The sequence below is a fragment of the Ictidomys tridecemlineatus genome, chromosome 10 (assembly GCF_052094955.1).
Source record: "Ictidomys tridecemlineatus isolate mIctTri1 chromosome 10, mIctTri1.hap1, whole genome shotgun sequence".
In the NCBI taxonomy this organism is placed as follows: Eukaryota; Metazoa; Chordata; class Mammalia; order Rodentia; family Sciuridae; genus Ictidomys; species Ictidomys tridecemlineatus.
This window is the reverse complement of record NC_135486.1, coordinates 137,023,687-137,034,655: the sequence shown is the minus strand read 5'-3', so window position 1 is coordinate 137,034,655 and position 10,969 is coordinate 137,023,687. Positions and strand designations below refer to the sequence as shown.

The window sequence follows — 10,969 nt, the reverse complement described above, 5'->3', positions numbered from 1 at the left end:
TTGGCATGGTTGTTTTACAGGATGAAGTCATAAACAAAATGGAGTCACATTTGCTCCTAATATCACACAATCCCACAGACCAAAAAAAAAAAAAAAAAAAAAAGTTCTGGACACAGGTATTGGTAACCTTTTCTTATTAGCTAAAAAAAGGTAATTTCTACTGGTTCCCTTAAATCACTTTCTCCTTGCACATTCTTTTGCCCTCTCCAGATTTGCTTAGATCTTCATGTGAGCTGGTGGACATGACCTTGTAATAAACATTTTAGGGTGTGGCTGCTGTAAAGTTGAAGCTTGGCTTGAAGAACTAAGTGGGGAAATCTGCTGAGCCCCCCACGTTCTTCCACTCCCAACCTGGGTGGTTGTTTCTGAACCTACCCAAGCATCAGCAGCTCCTGACTGAGGCCAGCTGTGAGTAGGAGAGATAGGAGTTCGTGGAGGGAGGACTGACATGCCCTATATCGGGGTGTCCCAACCTTGGCACTATAGACATTTGAGGCTGGATGGTCTTTTACTGTGGGGGGCTACTGTGTGCACTAGGTGCCAGTAATACCCACCTCACCAAGGTGTGATAACCAAAAATGTCCCTCAGTCTGCTTCCTGTTGCTATAACAAAATACCCAAGATCACATAGTTTATGAAGAATAGAGGTTCATTTAGCTCCTGAGTCTGCAGGCTGGGAAGTCCAGGAGTATGTTGTCAGCCTCTGGTGGGGGTCTTGTGCTGCATCACAATATGGTACAGGGTATTACACAGCCAGACAGACTGAACTAACATGTTAGCTTGGATCTTTTTTTTTTTTTTTTTTTTTTTTTTTAACTAAGGGTTGCTTAACCACTGAGCTACATCCCCAGCATTTTTAAATATTTTATTTAGAGATAGATTCTCACTGAGTTTCTTAGGGCCTTTCTGAGTCGCTGAGGCTGGCTTTGAACTCGTGATCCTCCTGCCTCAGCCTCCTGAGCCTCTGGGATTACAGGTCACCACTACACCTGGCTACTTTGGGTCTTTCTCCTTGTTCATCTTCTCCTTTTTATTTAATGAGTTTTAGGAGTAGGATTTATCCAAGTGTACATGGAAACGAACTCTGGCAGGGTGAGAGGGAACCTGACAAGGGCTGCCCTTCTTCTAAAGCCAGGAATGCCCTCGTGGGGGCTCCACCCCCCCCTCACCTAATTCTATTACGTCCCATAGGCCCCATCTCCAAATGCCATTAACATGTGGCTTTGGGGATTCAGTTTCCAATCTGTGAACTTCTGGGGACTCGTTCAAACCCTAGCAGACTTCACACAATGTCCCGTGTCTCTTGGGGGCCAGAATCTACCCCCATGAGACCCTCTGAGCTAACTGCATCATCTGGAAGACTGTGAAGGCCATTCTTGGTTGTAGGGGGCAGATTTAGCAAATTAAAATAAGATGCCTGGCTGAATCAGAGTTTCAGATAACTGAAGGATACTGTTTTAGCATGACTATGTCCCAACAATTTTTTAAAACTTTATTTTGTTTATTTATTTATTTTTTAATGTGGTGTTAAGCATGGAACCCAGTGCCTCACATGTGGGAGACAAGTGCTCCATCACTGAGCCCCAGCCCCAGCCCATGTCCCAACTATTACGTGACATACTGGGCACCCTGTAATTTATGTGGCAACACCAGGAGGGTGTGATGGTTTTGCGGGAGAGGGTCATGCCTTGGGGAGAAATAGAACACTAAAATTGACCCCCTTAAGGGACCAGCACTGTGCTGACAGAAAAGCTGCCGAAGGACCAGAGACCATTTCCAGGGGTCAATTCAGCTCAGATCCCTCTCTGAGTTAGCTCCCTTATTACCAAACATAATGAGATGTTCATGAGTGAGGTAATCAGACTTAAGGCATGATACCCTTTTTTAGGTGGTTTGGAAAGATAATTCTACTGTAGGATATTCTACACTCCTGCTGCCAGACCCGGTGGCACACTCCTATCATCCCAGCGATTTTGGAGGCTGAGGCAGGAGGGTTGTAAATTAGAGGCCAGCCTGGGCAATTTAGCAGAGCACTCGAAATAAAAAATAAAATGGACTGGGGTGTAGCTCAGTGGTGGAGTACCCTTGGGTTCAATTCCCAGCACCCTTCCCCTAAAAAAGAAAGAAAGAAAAAACCCCACACAATAGCAACGATAATGCTAATTGTGGACAGAAGTAAAGTAAACACACTGGTTGGCTGGGGTTTTTTTTTTTTTCTTTATGGGGGGGCTGGGAACCACACATGCTGGTCAAGCATGCCAAGACTGAGCCGCATCCCCAACCCCTGATTCACTGGTTTTTATTGTTTGAGCTCAGACTACTTTTTTAAAAATTCAGTTATTTGAAAATATCTGAGTGATTTTTTTTTCTTTGTTCTTTTTAAAATGAAAACAGTTCAAGATGATGGTTTAAAACAAAAGTAGAGCAATGCAGAAAAATACGAAGTGAAAAGCAAAAGTCCCCTTTCCTTCCGCCTCTGACTCCCTGGTCCCACCTCCAGAGGCAGTCACTGCCCGTTCTCCCAGGATTCTTGTACATATGAGCAGGTGCTTAAAGTCATGCCCTTTGTGCTAGGCAGCCTCCGAGACTGGACCCTGCATCTCTGTGCTGTGTCATCCCCTCCTGAGGGGTGGGGCAGTGACAACAAAGGGCAACAGAATGGAGGACCAGCTCCTCATCCTCCTCAGCTCCTCATCAGAGGAACACTCTGAAGCCATGCTGTGTTGGAGGGTCTCGTGGACAGCGGTGGCCAGCCGGAGCTGACCCTTCCTCTGAATTCCACCAACAAACATGAGCCCAGAGGTGGCTTCTCTCCAAGGACATCCTTCCTATGAGACCTCAGGCCTGGACGACACCTAAGCTGCAACCTTATGAGAGTCCCCATCATAGAGCAGCTGCTGAGTCAAGCCCAGGCCCCTGATGGGAGAAGATGCCAGACAATGAACTACTCAGCCCACTACCTCATATCGTTTTGGAAGTCGCTGAGTCCTACATGATCATAGGGAGGTGAGTAAAACCCTAAATATTTTTCATGCCTTGCTACTCTATTAACTAATCAGAGCCAGCAGGGTTTTATCAGTGTTATCAGTTGTCTTAGAAAAAAAAAGAAAAACTGCCAAACAAAACGTTCTCATTTTATTTTGAAACTTTCTGGTTTTTTAACAAACAACCAAGACCAACAAAAGAGGAAGAAGAACATGCTGTTGCAAGTATCAGAAAATCCACACCATCGACTGCTTTATGGTGTCCCCTGCATGGAACCTGGTGACCATAGGATGTTTCCCGAAGGACCTTAAGGACAAGGAAGCTTATAGGAAGCACCCCAGGAGACTCATCTGTTGATATGCTGATAGTAGGACTCTGCTTCTCTCAGCAACAGAATCTCTACTTGGCTTAGGGAAATGTGCTGGAAGAGAAGACCAGTGAAGCCGTATCATTGCCATGGCGTGTGGCCTGTTTCATTAGGTGGCTGTCCATGTGTTCCACTGAGGTGGTGGGAGACTGAGTGATGGCCTCCCGGGGCAGATAGGAGCCCCATTGCCATTCTGTACAAGGCCACCAGGGTCTGAATAAAGGCAGTGGCAACTGTGTTGGAGAGGCGAGGACCTGACAGGAGATGTGCCAAAGGAAAACAGAATGTGGAGCCTGGGGAGAGAAAGGAGGTGGAGAGGGAGCCCCAAGGCCACCCAGAGGCTCTGAGCTGGAGTCACCAGATGCATGTGGGAGAAGCAGACTGGCACAGGGTGACCCAAGCTGAATTTTAGACATATCAAGCTGGGTGGGGATGTGGTGCCCAGTCTGGCAGAAAGGCAATCAGATGGGTGGCAATACGCAGTGGGAGCAGGGTTTCTCAGGGGTACAGTGATGACAACATGGTGGCAAAGTCATATGTTTAATGTAAATGGTGATGGAACCTGCCCATGACAGCACTCCAGAGAGGGTCTCTGCTCTCTGTGCTCTGATTTTCCAGGGCGGGCCAGGAGCTGCAGATTGTTCTCCAAACACCAATGCCCATGTTTTGTGTGGTCAGGACCTTCTCTTCTCCTCTGTCCCTCCCTCTCAGGGACTGGGATATCAGGCACCTGAGGCAAAGGCAACTCACCACAACACCCAGTGGCCCCTGAACTCATTCTGCAGACACTAAATTGCTCCACGTCTGGTTCCTTACTCCCTTGGCTCTCTATAGCTCTGTGCTTGGCTCTGGCTTTTTTTTTTTTTTTTTTCATACCAGGGACCAAACACGGGGGCACTTAGCCACTAAGCCACATTCCCAGCTCTTTATATTTTTATTTTTTAAATTTTGAGACAGAGTTTGACTAGGTTGCTTTCAGTCTCACTCAATTGTCGAGGCTGGCTTTGAACCTGAGATCCTCCTGCTTCAGTCCCTGGGATTATAGGCGTGCGCCTCCACACCTGGCTTCTGACTGGCTTTCTAGTCTTGCTTCATCCTGCACCCTTGCTTCCTGTGCCCAGGAAAGTGCCAATGCTTTTGTTCCTGGAAATCACAAGTTCTTTTTTTTTTTTTTTCCACAAGAGCCGCTTGGATTTGAGAGAAAACTATTCTTCCCACAACTCCCCAAAGCCTGACTCTGCAGTCGGCATGCATTCCTGAAATTTTCCAGAATGTTCCTGGGTCCTCAGTCCTCAGGCTGCTCAAGTGTCTCTTGCTTTATTTCTCGTGAATTCTCTTCATTCCAGTGCTTCCTCAAGCTCCAATGAACCCAAAGCACCCGCGTCCTTTCACTCTTGACTATTTCCTCATCTCAGGCACTCCAGTGACTCTAAAATTACTTCACTTGGCCCCTAAATCTGATCTCCATATGCCATTCTTCCACCCCCTCCCACGGGTTTCCTTGCTCTTCCTTTTCTATGCAAACTTTTGCAAAAATTTGTGAGAAGCATCCATAAATGTTAACATACCTATAATCTATATACAGGTCAGCTAGACCCTGGGCAGAGTGCAGCATGAGAAATGAAACTAATTATGGCAGTAAATAAACTATTGGTATTGAAACGCCTGGGTGGGATATCATAATCTTAGAATTGACCTTAGAAAAGTTATTTTTGTCATAATTTTGAAAGGTCATCTTATAATTCATTAAAATACACGTTCATTTTTTTTCCAACTGAAGCGTCTGTGTAAGATTTCTTGTTATATATATTTTCCCCTGTCACTGCTTTGTGACGTGCTCCAAGATGTTTTGACAGCTGGCAAGTTCCAGGGAGGTGGCTGCAGAGCCGCCTAGCATTTCTTTAGCCAGACATGTAAGCTATTTCAGCCGTGACCTTTGTGTGCTCACCCCTGACTTCTACACCAAGTGGCAGAGACCAGGCATTTCTCATCCCTGTTTGTTTTTTTTCTTGAGAAGCCAATTCTATTGTTAAGAACAAACTGATTACACTGAATAGGGACACAAAATGGATGAAATGGATTCCACTCAAAAAGGGGAGTCCTAATTTTCACTATTAACCTAAAACAATTCCACTCTTCTGGGTTTGTATTTGGAAGCATCCCATCTTATGAGAAGCCTGTTGTGTCCCAGTGAGGCTGATTCTGCTTGCTTAATCTCATGTGGTTTTTAGCAAGCATTAATTTGCAAAAGCATGAAAAACTATGAACAAAAATTTGAAATATGATCCCCCACTGAGACTCAAATTAAAAAAATGCATATAAATTATTTTTCTACCTTTCCTCTCTCCTTGAAAATTGACTTAGAATGTGAGCCCTTTCTTTAAGAAAGACCAAGACAATTATTTTAAAGGCAGAGACTAAGACAAATATGGAAAAAATCTGTTAATGTTCTCCAGCCAGGCACAGTGGCAAATGCCTATAATCCCAGCAGTTTGGGAGGCTGAGGTAAGAGGATTGTGAGTTCAAAGCCAACCTCAGCAACTCAGCGAGGCCCTTAGCAACTCAGCAAGACCTTGTCTTTAAGTAAAATATAAAAAAGGGCTGGGATGTGGCTCAGTGGTTGAGCACCCCTGAGTTCATCCTCAGTACCCTCCCACTAAAAAAAAAAAAAAAAAGCTTTTCCATTTAATTTGAAATGGTGAGAATGCAGGTACTTTAATATGCTTTCCACTGTTTGTGGGGTTTTTTTCTTAATGTGGAAAAATTAAAACTAGAATTTGCAATAAGATAAAAATTGTAATATATGGCTGCATAATATCCAGCAGTTTTTTTCCTCTTTAAGGAAGAAGTTCAAAAAAATTTATATAGTGCATAGTAGTTGTTAGCAAATTTGATGAACTCAGTTGTTGAATCTTATTTATTTGCCCCAAGAGTACTCTATTGACAAAAACTAGTTTAATAAGCCATCAGACTAAAAAGATTTCCATATGGTAGTAATTTAAAACATAAAGGGGTAGCATTTTTTTCTTTTTTTGGTCAGGTTCACTAAGTCCACTACTTAGCACATCTAAATATATATATGTGTAGGTATATATGTAGATATTTTCTTGGTGAAACTATATACCATGTATTTCATGACATATGCACAAAGTATTAACTATTTTATGTAATATTGTGGTATTTTGTGTGGTTACATCATACTGTATGTGCATCCACGACTTATGGGGAAGGTAATGAGGGAAGCTGCTCTCCGTTGCTGCACCAGCAGGTGACCCTGTCTGTGCGCAGTACCCTCTCCATTTCCACAGTCCTAACAGCACACGTATTTCTCCAGTGCACGTTCTCCAGTGATTTAAGATAACAATCTCCACACAGAGTCATATGCAGTTACTGGGCATTGGGCACCGTGCATCATGCAAAGAGAGAATCCTCCTACATTCTGTCCACGTTTTCTGGGCGAAAGAGCAGTGAACAGTGTGGCGCTGGCAACACACATGGTCTGCAGGTTTCACCCGCTCTCACTCTCAGGCGGCTCAAGAGTCTTGATTGACAGCACAGCCATCCTGCCCCTTGGCCACCCAACAGTGCGACTGTGCCATGCAAGCGGTTTCTCTAGGAAAGAAGCACCCAACCACACATCCCTGCCCTGCCGGATGCATACTGGAGAGAGACATCTGCTGCCATGGGAAGGGTCACACTGGCCTGGACAATGCACTAAGGGAGCGGTCAGCACTGCAACGGGGAGGTTGTGAGCGATGTGAAGGAGTGTCAGCAAGGCAGAGCTGGGGCGGAGTCAGAAGCAGAGGAGGTATCAGTGAGGCAAAGGGAGGGGCGGAGCCAGAGGCAGAGGTGCGGTCAGAAGGGCAGGGCGGAATCAGTGAGAAGAGTGAAGAGAATTTGGAGAAGAAGGTCACTCACAGGGGCCAGAGTCAGAAACAGGGCTGAGTCAGAGGACGGGGAAGAGTCAGTGCCTCAGTGGGGCAGAATCAGAGTGGGGCACAGCCACAGGTGGAGTAAGAGATGGAGGCGCAGTCAGTGAAAGCTTTGAGCAGTCAACCAGCGGGGGAGCCTGTTGAGGGGCGGAGCCAGAGGGTTATGGGTGGAGTCACAGAGCTCTGGGACACCTTCAAGGGCCAGAGTCAAAGACAGAGGCGGAGTCAGTAAGACTGAGGCAAAGTCAGAAGGAGGAGCAGAGGAAGAAGGAAGGGAGGAGTCAGTGAGGGGAGGAGTCATAGTCAATGAGCCAATGGGGTGGAGTGGGTGAGAGGGCGGAGTCAGAGGGAGAGGGAGGAGTCAGCGAGCAAAGGGGCTGAAGGGGGAAGGCGGAGTCAGAGTGAGGGGAGGAGCCAGCGGCAGGGCGGAGTCATCTGGGAGGTTATCCTAACGGTCAGTCGCCGCAGTCCTGACCTGGGCGCTGAGGACCGTGGAGACGCTGAGGTGTCCCAGGGCCTTCGGGAGCAAACACCGGGAAGCAGAGGGTGAGCAGGGCACCAGTAGAGCTACTGGTGACGCTGGGCTCAGGCCAGAGCAGTGGGGCTGCAAAGGACAGGGGGCGAGAGGACCTGTAGGGAAGAGAAGGGCCAGGGAGTGTGGGACCATGGACGTGAGCAGGAGACCTGGGCGGGACTCCGAACCCTCTGGGTTCTACCCTACTCCACTCAGACTCCCTAAACCTCACTCCTCCTCACCCTTCTCACTCCTCCTCACCCTTCCCTATCCCTCCCCACCCCTCCCCATCCCTCACCACCCCTCACCACCCATCTCCACCCCTCCTCACCCCTCCTCACCCCTCCTCACTCCTCCTCACTCCTCCTCCCATTCCTTCCCATTCCTTCTCACTCCTCACTCCTCCTCACTCCTCCTCACCCCTCCCCACTCCTCCTCCACACTCCTCCCCACTCCTCACTTCTCCCCACTCCTCCTCACTCCTCCTCACCCCTCCTCACTCCTCCCCACTCCTCCTCACCCCTCTTCACTCCTCCTCACTCCTCCTCACCCCTCTTTACTCCTCCTCCACATTCCTCTCCACTCCTCACTCCTCCCTACTCCTCCTCACTCCTCCTCACTCCTCCTCACCCCTCCCCACTCCTCCCCACTCCTCCCCATTCTTTCTCACTCCTCCTCACTCCTTTTCACCCCTCCCCACTCCTCCTCCACACTCCTCCACACTCCTCCTCACCCCTCCCCACCCCTCCTCCACACTCCTCCCCATTCCTCACTCCTCCCCACTCCTCCCCACTCCTCCTCACCCCTCCTCACCCCTCCTCACTCCTCCCCACTCCTCCCCATTCTTTCTCACTCCTCCTCACTCCTTTTCACCCCTCCCCACTCCTCCTCCACACTCCTCCCCACTCCTCCCCACTTCTCACTCCTCCACACTCCTCCTCACCCCTCCTCACCCCTCTTCACTCCTCCCAACTCCTCCTCACTCCTCCCCACCTCCACTCCTCCTCACCCCTCCCACTCCTCCTCCCACTCCTCCCCACTCCTTACTCCTCCCCACTCCTCCTCACCCCTCCTCACCCCTCTTCACTCCTTCCCACTCCTCCTCACTCCTCTCCACTCCTCCCCACCCCTCCTCACCCCTCCTTACCCCTCCTCACCCCTCTTCACTCTTCCCCACTCCTCACTCCTCCCCACCCCTCTCCACTCCTCCTCATCCCTCCCCACTCCTCCTCACCCCTCCTCACTCCTCACTCCTCCTCACTCCTCCCCACTCTTCTCACTCCTCCCCACTCCTCCTAACCCCTCCCCACTCCTCCCCACTCCTCCTCACCTCTTCTCACCCCTCCTCATTCCTTCCCACTCCTCCTCACCCCTCCTCCTCACTCCTCACCCCTCCTCACTCCTCCCCACTCCTCTCACTCCTCCTTACTCCTCCCCACTCCTCCCCAATCTTTCTTACTCCTCCCCACTCCTCACTCCTTCCCCACTCCTCTCACTCCTCCCAACTCCTCCTCACACCTCCCCATTCCTCCTCACTCCTCCTCACTCCTGCCCTCTCCTCCTCATTCCTCCTAACTCCTCCCCACTCCTCCCCACCCCTCCTAACTCCTCCTAACTCCTCCCCACTCCTCCCCACCCTTCCTCACCCTTCCTCACTCCTCACTCCACCCCACTCCTCCTTACTCCTCCCACTCCTCCTCACCCCTCCCCAACCGTCCTTACTCCTCCTCACCCCTCCTCACTCCTCCCCATTCCTCCTCACCCCTCCTCACCCCTCCTTACTCCTCATTACTCCTCCTCACTCCTCCTCAGCCCTCCCCACTCCCTCTTCTCACTCTTCCTCACACCTCCCCACTCCGTCCTCACCCCTCCTTACTCCTCCTGACTCCTCCCCACTCCTCCACGCTCCTCTCCACTCCTCCCCGCTCCTCTCCACTCCTCCCCACTCTTCCCAGTTCCTCCTCACTTCCTCATCTCCTCCTTTGTTATTTAGTCTTTAAACTTTCTTGTTTTTGTTTTTTTATTTTCTTTTCCTCACCTATTTCTCTCTTTTTGTTGTTGTTGCTCCTCATGTCCTTGTGTCTGGACCTTCTCTTGGTAGTTTTTCTTTTCCAATTCCCATCCACTTATATCTACCAGTCCCTTGGAGGTTGATTGGTTTTCCTTTTGAATGGTTCTGTTGGTATCCCTTGTTGGATCTTGAGAGAGATTTTAGAACATGCACACACTGTGTCTTTTTCATCCCATATCTTGGTTAGACCTAGGATATGCAGATGTCTTGAAAGACAATGTCACAGAATTTGTACATCAAGTTCCTGGGTAATAAATCTATCAGTGTAGTATATGTGTTATGCATAAAAACACTTTTGTTATCCTTGTCTTCAATGTGATATATAACATTATGTGCCACATATATTTATACATATCCTATTGATTCACTCAGTTTTTTTTTTTTTTTAGACCAGTACTCTTTTGTTTCTCTTCTGCTATCTTGGTGTTCTGCACTCTGTTGGTTTGATACATGTATAATGTCAGGGACCCACCAACACAGGATGCCCTAAAGGGGGTCTGGTGCCTTAAAAATTCACATGCTCCTCTGCTCTTCGTTTTCCCACACCCACTCTGGTCCTCTGGCCACCACTGATGTTTTTACTGTCTCTGCAACTGAAACCACCAAAACACATTTCAGAACACTTAATGAACAAAGAGGAGAATTGCATGTCATCACAGAATTTCAAAGAGACTGCCATGTTAGATCTCTGTCAGAAGTTTCCAAGCTTCCACTCAGTGGCACCCGGCCCTGAGTGCCCCCGTACCCCCTTCCCCCAGAAAAAAAAGAAGTAGGATTGGGAAGTTTGAAACTACATTGAAAGATTATTAGCAAACTTTCTTCTGTCTACACATTGGGGAATTCTCCATTGGATTGACCCATTAGCCAGTTTTCTAATGGACAAATAATTGTTAGGAAGTCAGCTAGAATTGCATAATGCAAAACTTGCCAAGCTCCCATTGAGGCAATAGGAATTAAAACATTGAATGAAACTGATCCTCTCCTGAAAGAAAATGGCTCTGGAGGCTGAGGCAGGGACAACTAAGTTGCCAGCTTCAGCAACTTAGTGAGGCAACTTAGCCAGACCCTAGCTCAAAATAAAAAATAAAAAAATTTAAAGG

General features: G+C 48.2%; 1 protein-coding gene across 6 annotated transcripts in view; it reads left to right on the top strand.

Moving 5' to 3' along the window:
- The first annotated feature begins 826 nt into the window (after nt 1–826).
- Nucleotides 827–10,969, top strand: part of Meiob (meiosis specific with OB-fold) — a 40,234-nt gene continuing 30,091 nt past the window's right edge. For 2 of the 6 annotated variants that reach the window (XM_078024856.1, XM_078024857.1), the window contains exon 1: nt 827–3,006. In XM_078024856.1, the coding sequence (XP_077880982.1) occupies nt 2,930–3,006 (77 nt within the window). In that variant the 5' untranslated portion in view covers nt 827–2,929. Of the gene's footprint in view, nt 3,007–7,678; nt 7,831–10,969 lie in introns of those variants that run through there. The other 4 variants (XM_078024855.1, XM_078024853.1, XM_005337880.5 and 1 more) reach the window with 4 other exon arrangements.